The 21,864-nt window shown below is 37.8% G+C and overlaps 1 protein-coding gene across 5 annotated transcripts in view; it reads left to right on the forward strand.

The window, feature by feature from the left end:
* The window catches only part of LOC308195032 (uncharacterized protein), a 31,737-nt gene extending 10,021 nt beyond the window's left edge, over positions 1-21,716 (forward strand). The window contains exons 2-5 of one of the 5 annotated variants that reach the window (XM_080591806.1): positions 8,079-8,123; positions 11,264-11,368; positions 14,045-14,204; positions 19,607-21,716. In XM_080591806.1, coding sequence (XP_080447932.1) covers positions 8,079-8,123; positions 11,264-11,368; positions 14,045-14,204; positions 19,607-19,700 — 404 coding nt within the window. In that variant the 3' untranslated portion in view covers positions 19,701-21,716. Of the gene's footprint in view, positions 1-8,034; positions 8,124-11,263; positions 11,369-14,044; positions 14,205-15,649; positions 15,912-19,606 lie in introns of those variants that run through there. The other 4 variants (XM_080591805.1, XR_013951148.1, XM_080591807.1 and 1 more) reach the window with 4 other exon arrangements.
* Positions 21,717-21,864: the final 148 nt, after the last annotated feature.

Raw genomic sequence — 21,864 nt, forward strand, 5'->3', positions numbered from 1 at the left:
ATTTCCATTAGGCTCTCAAATGTGAATGCTGGCAGCTACTTTCCTGTTGGCCTGGTGGCTCGACACAAGTGTCACAGCCTCACTCACACACATTAATGTCCTTACCTTGGAGACTTTAGAGTGTGCACATCTGGAAATGTCAACAGCTTTGCTGTTCTTGGCAGAGTAGCACATAGAGACTAGTGTGGTCTCCATCTATATTCTGTTTCACAGAGATGTGCCATTTGGGAAGCAGAGGGAGGTGTGTAACCAGCATTGCTTCTCACCTGGAGGATGAGGTTGGAAGCTGAAAGGTTTCCATGGTGCAGGATTACTGGGACTCATCCTACCTAAACTTGAATTGTTAATTGGGGCATTAAGAAGGAAACTTAGGCTCTGTAGATACTTATTATACTTAATGGGCAGCTCCAAGGGGTTATTCAGCTGGTCTTTTGCCACTGACTATAATGAGACCCTTGGGTGATGATGCTTCTGATTTGATGACCTACTTACAGACCTAAAACTATTCCATGTAAATGTGCACCAATTTCTAGTCCAATCTTGTTCTTTAAATAGTTTGTAATCTGGGGAAAAAAATATTCCTCTTTAATACTTCATTCACCCTATCCACAAAGGATCTTTTGTAAAAATGTCTTGACAGCTGTGTAGAATTGCTGTGTAATTTCTCCTAAGTCACATTTCTACTGTATGTGTTGGTGGCAGTGAGGGGGTAATACTAGAATTCAAACTTGTCATGTTGGTATCCAGTTATTAATTTGCATTTTTTTTACATTAATTTTACTGATAACATTGTAAGTGCATACATTAAAATAGAGAAATACCTGGCTGGGGTAATCTTTACTACAGTGTTCTGTATCAGTAAGGCAAAATGAAATTGGTTTAGTTAAGTATAGGTTAAATATTCTTATATTCAAGAACAGGTTTGCTGTAAAATTTAGCTTACCATGCAACATGATGTTAAATGTTATAAAACAGTAACTAAAATATGGTACTTGCAAGAAATTTTCTGCATGGTTCTGAGAAGGAGACCCTGTTATAATGATAATACAATGCATCACATTTTCAGAAATGCTGTCATGCAAGAAATGGGCCAATTGACATATAAAAGTTAAACCAATTTCTGTGAATGAGATTTTCAAGAAAATTCAGTGTTATAACTACATTAATTAGAATGGAGGAAAGTTAAAACTGCATTTAGCTTAGTGTTAATAAAATGCAAACTTCATGAGTTCAAGGGAACCAACTAAAGGTTAAAGTCATTAACAGCTGGGTTTGGAAGAGAGGAAAAAGTAATGGGCAGGGGGAACTACATCATGAGGGAAGAGCTAGCAGTCAGAAATAGATCGACAGCATCCCTCTTCATCTGAAATGTATCTGTAGTAGATTTTTGGTGACAAGGCACATGTAGAGTTTCTTGATTATATGCCATGTTATATAATGTAATATAGTATATAAGTATAGTATATAATGTAATATAAGTGTATAATTGTAAGACTAAGCAATAAAACAGACAATTACAAAATTATGATTACAGTTATTATGTGGTTTGGTTTGGTTTTTTTTGGTTGGTTGTTTTTTTTTGCTAATCTGTTTTACATTTGTGATTTTCATGTGTGCTATTACCCTTCGATGAATGAAAGGCATGGTCTCATGATGGTAGACATAATAGTCAATACGCCACTAACTTCAAAATTTGGGTTTTTGTTGTTGCTGCTTCTGTTTTTTCACTTAACGCTTACTTATTGGCAAGTCGCTGCCAAATGATATGCTCTTAGAAATGCCAATTTCCTTCTACATATGGAGAACTCAGCTCTGTTCGCAACAGTGCAGGTATGAATGAAGCCGGTATGGTATTGTTTAAATAAAAATAAATCAAGTAACAATGAGGAAGGCAGTGAAAATGACACATAACCTGATTTATCCTTAAATCTACTCTTTGGAGAATAAATTAGCTATCACTGAACTCAGCATTGCCACAGTTCAGTGACTGAGCTGAAGCAAATCTGAGGATGCATTCTCTGGTTGAAAGACACACCCTAATATTTGCTGTATCCTGATTTCATAAATATAATGCCATTTTCTTTTAATTTAGCCAGGTTAGTGCTTCTAAATTAAATATTTATTAATCCCATGTCATTTTTAAATCTGCATTTCACCGACTGTGAATGTTTGTCTCCGTATCTGAAGCAGTATTTCTAGAAATTTGACTTTAAGACTCGACAGAGCTTAAAATGAAGGCAAGAGGGCTGTGTTTTGAAACTTGTGTTCTTCATTTCTTTAAATTGTGTGCTTATATTTAGCAGATTTAATTTTACTTCTGTCATTGATTCTGATGGATTTTCCACTGATATCTTAATTTCTATGCTGATAAACTGAGAAAAGGTAAAACAGGAGTACCAATTCATATAACTTAGTCCTTCCTTCCTGGCTTACAACTATTTCTAAACTATACTGCACAAGAAACTATTAAGAACACCTAATATGCTCCTTTAATTATGTTTCATGCTAGCTATTTCTGCATTTCCTGCTTTTTCTAAATGCTGTTACTTTTTTTTCCCTCTCTCCATCCTAATTATACTCAAGCTCTTCCTAACGGATTCCTGTCACTAATCAGAGAAGCAGAAGACTGCTTATTCATTTAGACAGAGCCTCCTAGGCTAATGTAATTACCTGGCATAGTCAATCATTTTATCAGTCCCTTTAACCTTTAAAATTAGGGCTCTTGCAACTTTGTTTGCTTAACAAACAAAGTGGCTGTCTGATGTACTATATGCTTAAAGATATTTTAAAATTCTAAATAGGATTTAGGGTATTAAAAATAATAATAACAAAAAAGCAAAAATCATACAATTTTTTACCAAGTAACCTACAGTGTCTTGTAAAACCATCCTCTTCTATCTCATCTGTTTCCTCTTTTCCTTTCCCTTCCTCCATACTTCCACCACAACCAAAAAAAATAATACATGGTAAAACAGAAATGATTCAAATTGACAAATTCTTCCACATGTTTGGAAAGTCTCTAATAATGCGGCTGCCATGTAGCATACTCTGAAGGTTTCAAGTTTCAAGATGTTGGGCGTAGAGGCACTGAAGTTTAAAACTTTCCTAGTGGAAAAAATCTGAAATGAGACTATAGAGTAGTAGTATAACATGCTGCCACCATATAACATGGCATCTTCAGCAAAGAAAATCAAATCACATGTAGTAGACCCTTTAGATACATAGTTTTGCAGACTCCCTTCAGGACCAAGTTCCTGTCACATTGCAACTGCATATTTAAATATCCATATTCATAAATATTCAATTCTCTGAACTCAGTTCCCAATGGTCCCTTGGTATGCCCAATGACTTAATGCTCAATTCAAATGATAGGCCAGTATTTGGGCAGATATATCTAGGCAACTTGCCTGTAGTTTAGAGCATGGACAACTTCTGACTCTCTCTAGCTTCTCTCCAGCACTCATCTGATGAATTCCTCCTTAGAACTATTAAAATGTACCTTTTTGTGAAGTTGCAACCCAAATTCACAATATAATGACTTAATTTTATTAAGATAATAAAGACAGACTTAAGATACTGTAATTTTTTTTCCATAATGAATCGAATCTACAGTCCAATAAACTTGTCAGAACTTTTCTGGATATATCAGGATATTTTCACTGTACATGCAATAGGAATGGAAACCTAAGAAAAAAATCTTTGACAATGGTTACCGAGTTAGCCTAGTAATTTCGTATTTCTGTGGGAGACAGAAAAACCCTGAAATGTTTGAGATCTCAATGTTCTGTATGCCATTGAAGTTTGAGTGGCAGTAATTACTTAGTCATATCTGTTGTTGGTTTTGAGTGGTCTCTTTCCTTCCTGTCCCTTTCAATCCCCTTCACTTCAGGTACTGAAGCTGCAGCAATTGAGGCTATTATATGAACATATTGTATAATATTTTATATGAGGTGACTCTGGCAATTCTATTTTGTCTGAGATTCATGGAAACAAGTGTCATTTCTCGGATTTTAGGAGGCTCTCACCAGCTCCTTGAGTGTGCTTCTTGGGGTGCCAGGTAACTGTGAGGCTACAAGAAATTTCTGATTTCGTTGTTTGTGCTAATATATTTTTCTATTTTTTTTTAAAGCTTAGAATAGACTCTCATTGCTGCAGTCAAAGGTTGGCACAGCATTTTGCGTAGCTAAAATGTACATATATGCAAATCTCTGACATTTCCAGTTTAAAATCACATAATTCCAATAACTTCTACAGCATTATACCATATTACAGTAAGTGTGCACCTGTCCTACAGTGTTTCTTTTTCATTAAATATTCAGCTTACTTCAAACTGCAAGAGTGATCTTGGAATAGTCTAGGTAAACATATTCAGGCTCATCACTATATGCATATATCGCAAGCTAAATCCTTTAAAATTGTTTGACTGATTTAGCTGAGTTCCTAGCTTACCTTATTAGACATAAGTTTTCCTAGTAAACCTTCCACCTTTCTAATAATTCCTCTGATTATCTCTGTAGTCCTTTCGTGTGCTCTATTTTGTCTGTGATTTCATTAGTGTCTGTTTAAAGGAATTAACCTTTGTAAAAGAAGAGGAAGGTAATGAAGAGCTTGGATTGTTTTAAGACTTTGGAATCTCTAATTTCCAGACACCGAATCATTTCACCCTCTGCAAATTGTCAAAAATTATTCTCTAAAATCACTTAGATTGAGATGTAGCAAGACCCATGGGTACCATATCCATCAGCGTGTTTATTCCTTAATAAAGCCTTACCCTACTTAATGGCAATACTTGTCTTGATAGCAGATCTTCACTCAGGAAAATGGGTGACTAGTTTATCAATCCTTATTAATAACGTAACCTCTCCCCCCCCCCCCCCCCCCCCCAAAAAAAGTGACATGGTTCAGCAAACATAATTTTGTTGGACTCATTTTTGTGTATATGCTCAGCATCAGGAACACGCCATACACATTACCCTGTGTGGAAGAAAATATAGATGGGGGTTCCAAAGGATAGGATGTTATGTTCTGAACTACACAAGATAAATTAGGAAATTGTGGCATTGATATTAGGGGAGGCAAGTTATGCTTCTTTTAAGAGCATAGTGACCGTATTAGTCATCATGAAAAACTTGCCAATTTTACCCTGGATAAATAGACATATAGGTGTATATCAGTCTGTGAATTAAACATACTTCCCCACCGATTCTACAATCTACAACACTGGGAGCACAAACTTAACAGTTACTGTGATCTAAATCATTACTGGATGCAATTAGTTTAAGAGGGATCATTGGGTAACATAATGACTGCTGTGTAATGCATTTGTGTTATATGAAACTAAAACTGCCTAAAGGCAAGTTCTTCATTGAGCTCTGGGTAGGTTAACGACACCGAGTGAAGTTAATGAAATTCTGGGAAAACTCTGCCTCCATGTTCAGAGCTGTTCCAAAGCAGCTCTGCAGTGGTATAACTGCACCCATCAACCAAAGGCAATTTCCCCCCTCAGCTATGACCTGACACTTAGAGCAAATTTGCTGACATCCTCTGTGCCGTTGCTACCATACTTTTTATATGGCAAGAATGACTTTGAAGAGGAAAGCTCACTGAAGTTAAACCTGTTGTGTAACCAATGGTTTTTAAATCAGGAAAATTTGAGTAAAAGCATTTCCACAATATTTCAAGATAGCTGTATAAACTGATATGCCTGATACGTTATACCTCTGATCCATGATGTTGCTATTTATCATTTCAATAGTTCTCTTCCCTGTGAAATTCTGAATTTCAAACTGAAAAACTTTCTGGAATAAGAACTGGAAACAAACCTTTTGCCCAAATAAAGTACATCATTTGCAAACCTGTTCTTAAAATAATTTTAACTGCCATCCGTAGAAGATCTTTACATAATAACCAATTCTAGAAAATCAGGCTCTGATGCGTATTGCTCAGATTAGGACTCTGAGTCCCCTTGCTCACTGCTGCAGACTCTTGGAAGCTATTTTGTAGGGCCTCTGGCAAAACTGTGGCCCCTGCCCTAGAGTATCTGTTATAGTGTCCATGAGTAGTCTTGCTTCTAGAATTCATTTCCTTCCGTTACAAGCAAAAGGTTGCATAGTGTATGTTTTCTGGCTAAATGGCCCATAAAGTTGAAAGCTGAGGCACAAACTTTTACATCAGTATTGACTTTTTCATTATCCTGATTGTCATCTGCATGACTAAGCCAGGAACCTGAAAGTTCTTGGTTTGACATTGGTGACAAAAAGGTAAAACATTGCAATAAAAAGTCTCTGTTCCTAAAAACTTCCCAGCCAGATCCTGAGCTTTTAAAAACTGGCACTGCTGTGAAGCTGGAATATGATTTAATAGTACATTTCCTTCTTTAGGGAAAACAGTCATTGAAGCCAGTATGTCAAGTTATAACTCCTGAGGATTCAGGTCTTTGCTACTTATCTTGTAATATGACATGCATAAAAAACATAATCCTACTGCTTTGGCTGGAGCAAAGGGAAAAGCCCCATTATTTTTAAAATTAAGTATTGCTACATAAAGCTGTACAGAAATAACCAAATAATGTTTGTACTTTGTAGCAGTTCAGAATGGCTTGGGAATTTAAACCTAAAAGACAGCTACTAGCAACAGTATTTCCTGTGGGGAATATAATTCCAATTTCATTTTACTAGTTTCTCTACCTTGTCTTTTGTTCTTGGATGGTAGGAGAGAGAAGGATAATCAAGGAGAAGAAACAACTAAAACCTCAGTGGCATTAACTGAAACAATACAACATGTGCATGTGTGTCTAGAAATACAAAACAACTTTGGCAAGTCGTTGTTTCCAGCTGTAAATGTAAAAGCGTAGAATTTAATGGTGTCCTTTGGGGCTATGTAAAACGTTACTAACAATTGCTGCATTATAGCAGCTAGTATACTGAGGTGTGATACAACTGGAGGCTACAAGCTGTTAGGTAGCACTGAATCTTGGGCATAATTCATATACCCTTCCATGCAAGCATCCCACTCCCTTCCGTATTTATCTCCTATCATTTAAGACCTGCTCAAGCACAGCAGCTTCTTGGTATTCAGATCACAGAGAATTGTTTAGCATGGCTAATGAAGAGCTGCCTTATAGCAATGAAGTAGAGTCTTGGGGAAAACTGAAAGGGTTAAGTTCATCCCATTAGGAAATCTTACTGCCCCATAAGATGGTGCACTGTAGTCTGTTTTAAATCTGAAGAGTAGAGTGTGTAAGTAACTGAAATTTGTTACTTGTTTACAGTAAACACTACTTCAAAACACGTTGCCTATCTGGTTCCTAACGCACCAAGAGCGCTGAAAAACACAGAACTCCAAACTGTACATACTTTTGTATCAGCTTTATTAAATAATAAACCAAATGGTAGCGTATTTTCCCTGCATTGCAAACAAATGTATCCCTGACTCCCGTAAATCTAACTGAAGTATTATGCATCAAAATTGCCTAAGTTCAAGCTGCAGCATAAGTCTGTCTGGAAACTTTGTTGGCCCTAAAATTCAGCATGGTGTTGTCTCTGTTCATGGTGTTCTGTCCACTGTTCAACAACTGAGCTATTTAACCACCTCATTCTCCTGTTGTCCTTCAGAAACCCTGAAGTACTTCATGATGTTGGGCATTGTTTTCTTGGCTTTACTGAGAATGAATCAGACACAGGAGTCTTAGATCAAGTATTCACACAGTCAGTTAATATATATTCAGAATAAAATTCAGAGCTCCTGAAAATGAGAAGCATTTATTGTGAAATCTGATTGAAAGGAACCTGTGTGTCATAAGGTCTCCCAAACATGAAGTTTGTCATGAAACACATTAACTGTACAACTCTAGGTGTTTTTTCACAAAAACAATCACAACTAGCAGTTTGACAGCACACTGTTCTTTGTCTACTTAGGTATAATTGTATAAATTATTCAACTGACATGAATTACTTGGTGTTATTATGAAATGTGTGGGAAAATGTAGATGCAAATAGATTAATTTGAATTTCTCACTTATCTTTTTCCTGATAGATAAAGACTGTCACTTTGGCTGACTTCCCTCCTTTGGTTTACAGGCAGCTATTCCTCTGGAGCAACCTTCTGGAAAAAATTTCACTTTTGTAAGTGAAGAAGCAAAACAGATCAATTAGTCAGACTGGAAGTTTGGTGCCGCAAAAATGGGAAGAAAAAGCAGTTCATCTCCTCCTGATTTTCTTTTAAATGTATTTTTCTTTAATTTCCCAGAGGAAATTGGAAGGATATCAAAAAGACATGTGCCATACTGCAGTCTCAATTAGTTTATAGTGAAACAGTGCCAGAGCAGGGAGATACAGCTTTACTGCATGGCATCACATGGAATTAAGGAGCTAAATTAACCTCTAATGCTCTTAAAAAATAATAATAATAAAAAATTACAGCACAATAGAATTTGAGTGTGTTCAGAACATTCCTTTGCTTATTTATGCTTCAATGTTATGCCCTGCTGCATGCATTTAGAAGTTAATCTTTCCTTTTCAGCTGCTGGCCACCAGTTCATCTCAGCAGGTTTTTTTTCTTTACATCTACTATCTGCTGGGTAATTGCAACAAATGGCCTCATAAGGTAACTGCTGGTGTGAGGCAGAATAAGAAGAGAAATTCAGACAGTGAATAAATTTCACATCCCTTCAGATGCTGGACACTCTGCATTTGTCCAGCATGGGATAGGACCTGAATGGATTTTCTCATGGCATGCTGTGCAGAGTAGATCCTGTCCATGGAGAGAAGCTCTCCCTTTTGGTCATTCGAGCTAACATAAAATTTTCCCACAGGACAACAACTGTATTCCTAAAGGATGTTCCCATGGTAATGTCTTGCTGCACTTTCAGATAAACTTTTGGGGCCAGTTTAGGGCCAGTTCTCTTCAATGTTTTTATAAATGATCTGGATACAGGACTCAAATGCATACTAAGTAAATTTGCAGATGACACTAATTTAGGAGGAGCTGTCAACTCCCTCAAGGGTAGAGAGGCCTTCCAGAGAGATCTTGACAAATCAGAGGGCTGGGCAATTACCAAATGCATGAAATTAAACAATTTAAAATTCTGCATCTGGGATGGAGCAATGTAATGTACAGGTTGGGGGATGAGAGGCTGGAGAGCAGCCTAGTGGAAAGTGGTCTGGGGGTTTTGGTCAATGGCAAGCTAAATACGAGCCAGCAGTGTGCCCTGGCAGCCAGAAGGGCCAACTGTACCCTGGGGTGCATCAAGCTCAGCACTGCTAGCTGGTTGAGAGAAAGGATTGTCCTGCTCTGCTCTGAGTTGGTCCAGCCTCACCTCGGGCACTGTGTGCAGGTTTGGGCACCACAGTATAAGAAGGACATAAAACTGTTAAAGAGTGTCCAAAGGAAGGCTATAAAGATGGCAAAGGGTCTAGAGGAGATGGATGAGGAGCGGCTGAGGTCCCTTGGTTTGTTCAGCCCAGAGCAGAGCAGGCTGAGGGGAGGCCTCATGGCGGCCTGCAGCTCCCTCACGAGGGGAGCGGAGGGACAGGCGCTGAGCTCTGCTCTCTGGGGACAGCGACAGGACCCGAGGGAACGGCATGGAGCTGGGACAGGGGAGGGTCAGGCTGGGTGTTAGGAAAAGGTTCTGCACAGAGAGCCTGCCAGAGTTCAAGAAGCATTTGGACAATGCTCTCAGACAAAAGGTCTGATTTTTGTGTGGTCCTGTGTGGAGCCAGGAGTGGGGCTCAATGATCCTTGTGGGTCCCTTCCAACTCAGGATATTCTGTAGTTCTGTTCTATGATAAAGGCAAGGCCAGGCAGGTGGCCTAATTGCCAGTACCCAGTAGGAGCTCCTGCAGGCTCCTCTGTTACAAGGAGTTAGTCGAGTTCACCCTGTGGCCAAGGGTTTCATGCAGCACACCACAACCTGAAGTCTATGCTGGCCTGTGCCTGGTGAGGCTGCTGGATGGACTACCTCTGTTTATCTAGTCTTTACTACAGTAGTCTTTACTACAGAGGTCTCTTGCTCAGGACCAGCACAGTGGTGGAACGCAAAACTTTTCCTGACACTACATTGTGGGTACATGTGTTATGTGGTCCATCCACTGATGGCTCACCACTGGAAAGAGTCAGAGCAAATATTTATTAGCATTGGGCTGGAGATACTTCTTAAGTGAACAGAGAGTACAGAGAAGAGGTATCAGAATTTATTTTACTGCTACCAGGAAATTTTGGACAATACTGCAGAACTATTAACCACAGATTCTTTACAAATAGGTTTATTTTTCAGATGCTCCACTCGATCTTATTTTTACCTGTAGTCTGCTGCTCCTAACTTACCACCTGCTAAGTATAAATTTGTGTTTATCTCATGACTAATCAATACAGAAGACACATGATTAAGTGTGGAGGTTGTTACTGTATGTTGTGCACATGTAAGCAGAATGACTTCTCGATTTGGTGATTTTTCTGTGGCTGCTCTTTCTGAAGTGTCACAACATCCCAGCAAAAAGCCTGCAGAGAGGCCTTCTCTGTGGTTTGTTCACAGGCTCATAGTGATAGCTGGATTTCACCTATATTACAGGAGGAACTATGCATACACTGAGGGGAATATTTTATAGGTAATGGACACGGAGACTTCTTAGGAAACAGTGATGCCGTCTAACTTTGCAGGCAGGCTGTTGGAAGGAGATCAGTGCAGACAGGATTTTTGTTTTTGTGAAGAGTACCCTTTATAAACACCAGGCTAATGCTTGACTTGAAAGAAAAGGAGGTTGCCTCATTGTATTTTATTTATTTTTTAACTTTTGGTGGGGGGAGCAAGAGGGGGAAGTTGTTCAGCTTTTGTTTTGTCTGTTGAAGTCCAGTGGGGACAACTTATCGGTTGATTTCAGTAGTTCCTGCTGGTAGTAAAATCTGCATAAAGCCGTTGCAGGTGTTTTGGTTCAAACAGAGAGAAGACGTACAATTATCTTCTTATCGGGTATTTTCCATAATGTTTCACATAATTTCATGCAGGCTTTATAATTGCCTAGTAATTTATTGGTTTTGCATTTTTTGCTGTTTAAAACTTATAGTACAAAAATATTATTTGGGAAAGGTTTGGTTTTACCATCCTTGTCAGATAAGTGTTCCTTTTCAGAAAAAATCTGCTCTTAAATGTGACAATTTCTATCAGAGGATTTGGTTTCCTTTTTATAAAAGTCTAATGTCTTGAAGAGTGGTTTTATACTTGATGGGTATTTGCCACTTTCACTGTAATATTGTTTCTTTTTTTCAGTTCATCTGCCACTTCAAATAATAACCCATTTATCAAGAGAGAATGCCATCCACTATTGCAACAGCAGAACTAAAGAAGTGCTTCCTAAGAACCCAGCAAGAGAAGGTACTTTAAAAGCAATGTTTTAATGAATGCTATGAGCAGAGAATTACCTTTCAGGATGAAATTTTCAGAAACTAATAACTACAGGCTTTAAGGAACTTTAGAATTTGGCAAAAGTTCTTCTCACAGGGGGTATAGTGGAAACCTACAACTCCAAAATAAAGCAGAGTTTTAAAATGAATGCTAGTGTAAGTAGCAAGGTGAGAGGGGGGTAGCAAGGCCCTATGCAATCTGAATACTCATGGAAGTAAAAGAAAGAGAGAGTGGGCTGGGTCACAATTAGCACTACAACATGCTAATGAGCGCAAGGAGCTAGGAGAGCAGTATTGTTTCTTTGTGTCCCTAAGGAAAAACCACCATGATAACTTTTTAAAGTAAAAGGCATTTTCACGCCCAATGTGACTTGCCTCAGCTTGGTCCTCATGCTCTGCTGAGCAATTTAGTGAGCTACACAGAAGCTTTGCCAGCTGGGTGGGTGCATTTTAGTCAGGGGAGTGGGAAGGCACTCTGAAATTACTTGACGATTCTCACTGGGGTACTATAATTGGAAGAGCTGATGTGAAACACTTGTTCTCTAAGAAATGGAAGTATTGATATGAAAAAAAATGTTACCTGCTGCATGAGGCTCACTCTTTGGGAAACCGTTTTCTTTTTGTTTGTGCTATTGTTCTTCTGTAATGACACAATTTTTATAGGAAAATTGAGCTGTCTTTTCTCATTCACACTTGATTGCTGCTGTGTGAACTTTCACAAATAGGTTTTTACCTGGATCTTTGATAAGGTGTTTGTTTTTTTTTTTTTTCCCCTATCTACTGTTATGTAGCTGTAAGGTATTTACGATTTTTTTAGCAGTAGTGACAGATCTAGAACTAGACAGATCTAAAACTATCCAAGGGACCTCTTCATATTACTGCTGTTTGAAAATCAGTGGATCACAGTGCCTAACTACTACTAAAACAGAATTAGTGTATAGCAGACTGCAAATGCTTGATGTTTACCTATTGACAATACCTCAGTTTAATTCAGAACTGCCCATATGATAAACACAAAAATCTTTTACTAAAAGTTCTTTTAGACAATTGTGTTGAAATCAAATTATACTGTTTTACAAGATAAAGAAACTGTTAATGATGTACCCTTCCTTGCAAACATGTGTACCCCATGTCACTGTAGAACTGCAATTATTTTAGTTCTAGTGTGTTTAGTTTAAATCACTGGCTAAACTTGCTAAGCAGGTATCATGAGCAGCATAGCTGTTTGTTTATGGCAGTGTCCTCATAATTGTTTAGAGAATTTGAACTGCTAAAAGCATGGGGAATTCATTTATACTAACTGACTTACAATTAAAGATTTTAAATGGTGATTTTCTTATATAAAGTTTTTCTTTTGATCATTTGTCGTTAGCTTTCTGTAAGCATTATATTAAAAAGAACTAGCAATGTTATTTTTTTAAAGATTCATTGGTTTAAAACTTCAGCTTTTGGGATGGAAATTTATAGGCATTTCTAGATGGATCTGACCAGCAGCTGGTGTGGCTCAGAGCCTTGCCAGTGGCAACCTGAGACTATTCCATTCCAAAATCTGTTTTTTAAACTAATTTACACATTGTCTCATGATGAAGTTCTTTTATCACTTACCAGGTGTAGGAAGGTGTTGTTGTATCATTGCTGATTATGCTGTTGTTAATCATGTAAACTTTGACACGACTTTGGCCTTTGCAATACCTTTGACAACAAATTTATGGATTAGTTATGTCTTGTGTTAATAACGTCCTTTTACAATCTGACATTTTAGTTCATCTGAGAGCCCATTTCTTCAGTAGCCATTCAAAAGGATTAATAGGGATTTCTGTTACTTTTTCATTAAAGCCATCTTTTTATGAAGTTCACCAACGTATCTTTTTGCAAGTAATGTATTTATCAGCTGGAGATCATCTGATTCTTTGAATATATTCTGTTCTACTCTATGTAAGTACAGGTGATCAGAATGATTCATGCAGCTGTAGATGAAAGCATACCGTTAATTTAAAGGACTGCATGGCACTTTCTTGATTGTATTTGCCACACCTTAACTGATTAAGAATAATCAAAATGACACTCCTCAGCAGTCACTAGCTTATTGAAGTAGAGTAGCCAAGGATTAGAGTCAGATTATGTTTTGTTTTTTTTTTTTTTTAACCTGCAATTTAGAGAAGCTGGTGCTTCCACTGATTTGCCCCAAAGAATAAATCTTTTACCAGATGCTCCTGGGGAAGCCCTTCCCCTCTGCTTCTATGCCTAGGCTGTCCCAGGGCACTGCTTGGATATGGCAGAATTTCCAGGCCACTCATCCCCTGCCTGGTGAATAGGTGAATATCTGCGTGGGTATCGTCTTGTCAGTACCTATCTCAAACAAACAAATCTGTAAAGCAGCTTCATCTTAAATACTGCAATATTTCCAGGAGAATGTTGATTTTAGCTGTGCAAAATTTACACAGGCATGACTGTATTTTGAAGGTTGTATTTATTGGCAGTTTTTCAAGAAGTAGTTTTCTTGACTTTCTGTTTTACTTTGTAAGGTAATATTTGAAAAATTGAACTTTTTTTTTCTTAACTTAAAAAGGTATTAATAAATAAAAAGTACGAGTACATTCGTAGGGGAAATAATATTAAAAGCTCCAAACACTATCTTTTTTCACAGCTGGGGAACATCCATATCTGGTCCACAAGCAGCAGCTGCAGGGCGATAAATTGCATTCACCAGCAGAGGTCTCCCGCAGCCTGCTGCTGTTACTGAAGCTGGCAGCTTGGAGCTCCGAAGGCATAGCTAGGGAAAAATTCATGCAAGATCTGGAAATCAGGTCATGTTCTCTTATGTGCTATGCTTAACATAAATGGAAAACTTAAAAAAAAAAAAAAAAAAAAGAGTGAGAGAGAGAGAAACATTAAGAATGCTGTTGTAACTTGTCTCGATTTTTTCCTGTTAAATATTGCTGAACAACATTTGAATAGTATTATAGAAATCATCTTTGTAAACAGCATGACCACCAACATGCAGAGTAACGCTACAGTGCTTGACTTTGCGAAGGAAATTCCTGAGACTTATGATGTACCTTCATTTCGGGGTGCTTATTATGCTTTAATCACTGTTAAGGGAGTATAGGAACACGAACAGAAATTCACAGTTCAGATAAGAAACAGGATTTTTTGCATACTGTTTAACCCTTTTTGCTCTCTCTCATGTATCACAAAGGTAAACTCGTGTTAGGATACAAACAGAACCAGCTAGGCTATACCATCTCTTATTACACCTCTAATTTCTTTAAAATAAATAAAATCTTTTTTTTTTTATGAATGCTATTGCACAAATTGTGTAACATGCTGTATTCATTTCTGGTTTAAACAAAAGAAAGCAAGGGCATTTGTGTTTCTAACGATGATTAAATGAACTTTGCCTTTTAGTTCTTGTTTATCATTGTAAATTACAGGTTTAGTTCTGCTTGCTGTCTGCTGTGAGCATTATCCTATGAACTTCACACATGGGAAGTAGAAATCTGTTTATTGCAGTACATGCAGTCAGTAATATAAGCAAAGGAAATAAGCCATAATTAATTTATGGTTTGATCTTTAAACAAAAGCTTTTTCTACCCTGTTTTTTTGTTGTTGTTGATAATAAAATTCTTAATATAGTCATGTCTTTCATAGACATTCATAATTAAAGGGACAAGTCACAAGTTCTAGTTCAGCAAAAACAGTTGCTAAACTATGGAAAAACACGTTTACTTTTCATGCATTTGATCAAGTGTCTTTTAAATACGCTACAGTGTTCCCATAACTTGTAAGGGGTAGCTTGATTTAATTCTTTTCATTTTGACAGATGTGCTGCCTTTTTTCTAGTTTGACTCTCATTTATTATTTTCTGTATTAGTAATTCAACAAAATCTTTTATCGGGACCAGACCTATTGTGTTATCATAGTATTGTTATGTAATATGCCAACAAAAATGGAGGGAATATTTTTATAGCAAAGAGTAGTTTGGTGTTGGAGCTGTATTGCAATGTGAAGATGCTTGGGTCAGAGGACATAGCAAACTCTACCTTGAATAGTTAAAATGGATTTACCGTAATAGAAGAAAATCAGCAAAACTGCAAACCCAACTTTCTGCATTTTTTGGACTTAGTATTAGTAAGGCCATAGGGTCCTGGGTGTATTGGATTAATCAGCCAGTCCTGCACTAGTAGATTTCTTCTCTGGGATGTGATTCCCATTTCCCTTCCAAAAAGTCTCACTCAGATGTCTTCTACAGCTTCCTAGGACATCTCCGGTTTTCAGCTGAAGAGGGAAAACAAGTACCGGAGGGTTCACAGTTTTCACTGCTTTTCCAGCCATCTACTCTCTTCTGTGAAAGGAGTAGCACTTAAGGGTCCCTGCTGACTGCAGGTGTGATGATGTGCAAGGGGAAGGTGTGAGTTCTGTGCCCAGAGAGCTCGTGGGAACTAACAACTTGTGTGACAAATGGCCTCAGAGCAGGTTTCCTGCATAATGGGCTCCCACAAAACCAGTAGAGATCAACTGCATCCTGAATGGTCTTCACTCACCAAATGATCTTACAAAGTGGTCTCAAGTAGAGTGTATTGCACTTCAGTTCTGCAGTAGGAATAGATCTCTGAACTTCGCCTGTCATAATTTGCAGTGAGGACCAGATGAGGCTGTGCTATCTGAAATGTACTTTAACACCTAAGGATATTAATTGAGAGAATGTATCATCAAGGCTTGAAACAATTACCTGTATGGGATGTGTGTTGGAACTGACAGAGTCTTAAAAAAATATGTAATTGTTTCTCCTGTATTGGGTCCCAGTAGTTACATAAAAATGAGTTTAATTTTCCTGAAGTGAACAGCTTGCACTTTTCACAGTTGTGCTAACACCACAAAAAAAAAAAAACAAAATCAGCAGAAAGTAAAGATTTAGATTGCATGCTGATCTCTTGTGCAGCTTTTTTAATCCTCAGGCCAAGAGGCCAAAATCCTTATGAATACTAAATGAACCCTAATTTGGTGGAGGTTGTCATAAAGCCAGGGGAATTACTAGCAGTTAAAACAGTAACGCTATCATCTCACTTACAGGTAAATCTGGATATAAACTACCAAGGTTACTTGTTGCAGGGATGTTTTTGTTATCTCCTTGCCTAGCTAATTTTTCTTTCTGTACCAAAAGAAATGCAGATATATAGGTAAAACTAAAATTATAATTATGGTCTGTTTTGGTCTGCCATCGAATAAGGTTTGTGTCTTTTTGGTTCCTAGAGAGTCTGAAGAGATAAACAATTATAAAACTGTTTGTCCATCACCAAGTTACTCCTCTGATTAAATTTTGCACCAGAAGTGGCCTTAAAAATCCTTTTGTACATTGCTTTGTTTGCAGGGATAGGAATAAATGTTTTCTGCTTAAAAGTGTCCAGCTATTGTGGCTTTCAAGTAATATAGACATGATCATTCTCCTGCTAAGACAAAGCAAACATTTGTTTAACTGGATGTATGAGCAGAGCCAGCCGACTTCAGTCTTGAATGTCAAATCACCATTCTGCTAATTTCCCAGAGGAGTATTTTTGAGCCCCATTATTAAATGGATCATCTTAAGAATGTGACTACAAGGGCAAAATGAAGTGTTCATATTTGTTCAAAAGAACCGAATTTGAATTGTGACAATGTTATCTCTTCCTTCCCCCCCCCCCCCCCCCGTATTTCCCAATATTAGTATGTAACAAAAAAACCCATAACTTTCAAATAGTTTGGAATATTTTCTCTTCAAAAGCAAAGATGATTAATAAGATTCTTGTTTAGTTATACAATATTTACATGAGTGATGCTAGTTGTACCACAAATGCACATCTCAGCTGTTTGGAAAGCACTGTGACCACATCTTCCTTTCTGTAGTAATATTATTTCTGGGGGAGTTAATATTTTTTACAAAGTTTGTGTCAAAATCACTGCCTATTTCTTCCAAGAACATACTGTATGAGGCTATTCTTAGTATATATCATGCAACAAAGCTTGGTGACGAGGCCAGATCATGGTAACCTCTGAAGCACAGCAGATGTTGCTATTTTCTCTGAGCTTTCAGAGTTTTAAATTCAGGTGGTGTGGTAAGACTTACTGATGTGGATAACATCGAACCACAGTATGATGACACAAATTGTGTCTTAATAGCACAGAATGGTGCTTTACGAGTGATCACAGGTAAAATATCCTTATCAAATGGTTGGAAAGAAGATGCTTCTGCTTTAAAGAAACATTTTGAGAGGAGTAAGGACGTGTACACATACTCATTATTCAGCTCTTACTTTTGATTTAGAAGTATATAAAAATATATTAAATGGAAGAACAAGAAATCTGATCTCAGATCAGATGTAAACCATTATTCCAAAATCTGCCTAATACTCCTTATCAAGGTTATCCATGAGAATCATGTTTTTAAACAACTATTTTGGTCATGTGGGGGAAAAAGCAGAGGTTTGCTTTGGACCAGAATCCTGTCACAGTACTAAGGCAGTTTTCAAGCTTAAAAGTTCTTGGCTTCCAGACCAATTAATATATTTTATGACTAGGAATTTTTATTATAAATAGTATAGGCATAATTTGGCTTTCACCAAAATCAAGGGGTGAATTCCTGGACCCAGCAGCATTGATGATGGATGTCTTTCTGGAGTCTGTGATGTTAACAGATATTTATTTTGTATGCTGCGCAGACAGATATTGGGACTACTGTGAGGAAACGACTCTTCTTTTTTGTTGTTGTTTTGTTTTTGCTTTTCCCAAAGTGCAATGATAGATGATTGACCCCTATGGACTACAGAAGGGCTTTGTTATCCATTAATAATCTTTAGGTGGCATTAATTATAATAAACACTAGGGCTGAGGGAAGTTTTCCGTGCCACCTCTCCTGTATTTCTCAGAAGGAGATGTGGTGCCTGCCTCAGCATGACTGGTAGCACTTTTCTTCCAGACTGTGCTCCTCTTCTTGGTTCTCCCACACCTTCATGCGAGCGACTTATTTATTTTTAATTCCTCAAGTGTTCCCAGTGCTGAGAAAGAAACATCTTGTGATGAGAGTTTCCAGGCCCCAGGAGCAGGGCTGCATGCCCGCAAAGGCTGTAGCCCCCAGGGAATACAGCCGCAATGTGGTTTTGCTCTCCTGCTTCTTCCTCACTGCTTGCTCTCCAGTGGTCACCACAGTGCCCAGGGTTGGTGCTCTTAACTGCCAGACCAAGAGCAGGAATTTGGCACTGCCTGCTGTGATTACAGCTCATGCAGACGTATGGGAGGCATACACTTGTCTCTGCCACTGTTGCCATGGCACTGTGGAGGACCACAGAGGCTCGTCTCTTCCCCTCAACCTAAATAAATACACTTAGGGCGTGCTTAGCACTGCTGGCTTGGGAGTGACCTGGCCAAGGGGCACATCCTAATGGTCTCCTGTTTCCTCATCACTGACACAGGGGCAAAGGACAGCCATTAACAACATTTACTCTTTGACATTTGCAAAATGCCAGCTGTGTCAATGATATTATTTTGTAGAACTGAAAAAAAATAATTCCTCATGTGTGTCAAGCCATAAGAGTTTTAGCATCCATCATATGTAATCATCAGCTGTCTCTGAGGGTTCCTCCCCCTCTTTTTTTTTTTATTAGTAGGGAAGGATCCCTGTATTGTTACATCCCTTCATTATTCTAAGTCCAATAGATAGATGGCTCTGCAACTGGCATTTCCTGACTGCATTTAGTGGATGCTAATGTACAAACTCCTACTGTCACCATTATTTAGATTTTTGGTTACAGAAGTAACAGTAGTTAAACTTAGTAGTAACTCTGTAGTAGTTTAACTGGCTTAAAGCCCAAGGATTACATGTGCTATCTGAAGATCCATTTTAATGTGCTTTCTTTTCTAGCAGTTTTACATATCTGTATATGTACCTGTCTATCTATGTATCAGAATGATACAATGCCTTTAGATGGCATTTATGATGAGATGCAACTTTCCAAAATATTTTGACGTACGTGAGGGAGACATCACGCTGCTAGTCACTGCTGGACGTGAAGCATGTAGGAGCTACAGCTCAACTTGGTTGGGGCCACTCAACAAATGTGGGGCTGGGGGATCCTTGTGTTCTGAATTTTTTCTTTGTCTTTAGATTCCAGACTGGAAAAGCATTAAATGGATGGTTTGGTTGTTTCTCTCCCACTCATAGAAGTTACTCTTTCAGGTACTACCTTCTGCATGATTTCACTTGCTCCTGCTACTCTCTGCTTCCTAAGTATTCCTTGCTGATACTGGGACTGAGGTATTCTGGCTGCTGAAGAAAGATGGAGAAGTTATTTTATTTTTAACTAACATTTCAGAGGAAAGATGGTGACATTTTGGAGATGTGCAAATATGATGATGATGACTGTTCTGTAAATAAGAAGAAAATGCACGTTCTCCCACCACTGATCATCTTAAGAAAGAGAAGATGGATTTTTAAATGGCACAGGACTGAAGAAGTTCATTAGCTGTCTTGATTTAATTCCCTATCACCAAACTACAATTTGTTGTTCTTTGATCAGTATAAATAGTAGGGAGCATAGTTATTAACTCCATCCAGGAAAAAAATGGACAGTGCTCTCAATAAAATCACCAGTGTGCAGCCTAATCTTTGTGAGCCTCAGAAACTAGACAAAGGGCTTCTTCATGTGCTAGCATGTTTCTGTGTCTCATGCACAGCAGAAGTTGAATTTGATCTGAAAAGTTTCATTACTGAATAAACCGCTATTTTGTATTTTAGTAACAGTCCTAAGTGTAGGAGGTAGAAATTGTTGAAATTGTAAAAGTATATAAAGAAAGGAAGAAATAGAATATAAACAGCATGTAGGAAGGAAGGTTAACAGTAAATAAATAAAATAAAGCTGGAAGAAATATTTGAAACTCAAATAATGTGACTGCCTTCCTATTCTTTTACACTGGTTACATCACATGGTAAAAATAAGGTTAAACAATATATTGCAATGACATGAAAATGTGTAGATGTAAAGTGGCCATAAATTGTTGTAACTTAAATGTTCTTGTTTTTTGGGTGAGGATTTAGTTTCTTTTTTTCCTAAGTTTATCCACCAAGACTAGCCATAAATTTCTTCAAATTAAACTATTTAAAACTTTTTAAAAGCTATTTTATAATATATTGTTCCAATATCCAGTATTCTGTACTGTTTGTACTCTATAAAATGCCATGCTGTAGGTTTTTAGGAGATAATAATCTGCAAAACGAAATAGTCAGTGTCCAGGAAGAAACAAAGTATATCACGAGTGTAAACAAAGAACAATGGGTTACTGGGAACTAGACTTCAGGGAAATACCTTCATGATAGAAACCATGATATTACCAACTAGTATGTAATAAACTCCTTACCAGATGGTAGCATGGGGAGAAAAGGTCTCAGAATTGTAACATTATAATAAAACTAATTTGACAGTTCCTTCAAATAAAAGAACTGCTTCCACTTTTAAAGACTAACTGGAAGGGAAGTATCCCAAGGCAAAAATTGCACATTGAGCATTCCCATCCACCCATTTATAAAAATAATAACTTTATTTCTCAGACTGGAAAGGCTGTGTAAAGAGCCTATCAGACTGGGAATCTTAATGGAGAAAAAGAAAGAATCACCTGGGGAGAAGTTTTACAGCATGAAATTCAGAGTAGAGGCTATGTACATTCACTGAACCCTGCGGGCAGAGGTGGGTTATTAAATTAGAGTAACCCAGGGGGAAAAAATATCTATACCTATCTGTAGCTGTAGATATAGCTATCTAATCTATATTTACATCTTTTCTATTTGTGCTATGAAACGGAATGTGACTTTCTTAGGGAAGATGCATGTGATTTAAATGTGGAAGAAAAAGTACCTGTCTGGTTTAAAAAAAAGAAGTGAGGGAGGGGCTGAAAGCATACATAGGCATGTGCACATGGGCAGGTGCATCTTAAAGCTGCTGATCCAAATTAAGTGGTTCATCTATGGTGAAGTGCGGTTTTTGCTTTGTGGCAAAAGAAAAACATCCCGCTGTCTTTCTGTTTTCTTTTTCTTTCCGCTATCAGTTTCTTAGATAATGAAGGCTTATCCTGATTGGAAATGTGCTGTACGTTCAGGAGAGCCATCAGTGCAAGAACAAAGGCAAAGCTATAGATAAGTTCAGGCCTGGCTGAAAATTCCATAAAATGAGAAGCTGGAGTAAAAATCGGTTAAGGAAATCAGAAGTGGGTTGTACTGGGTAAACAGTACAGATGGAAAGAATCTTGACAATAATAACTACTCACAAACCCATTCCTGGGAACAAGACAACCTGGGAACCAGAAGCAAAAGATTATGCAAAGGTATTGCAAAATACGAGTTAAAAAGTGAAGGAAAAATACTTTTCTGATCCCATCGAGAAATGGACTTCCTATTAATTTAGAAAACAGTCAAAGTTGGCACTGAAGTAGTCTCAACAAGTA

Source organism: Anser brachyrhynchus, assembly GCF_964034855.1.
Source record: "Anser brachyrhynchus genome assembly, chromosome: 4".
Taxonomy (NCBI): Eukaryota; Metazoa; Chordata; class Aves; order Anseriformes; family Anatidae; genus Anser; species Anser brachyrhynchus.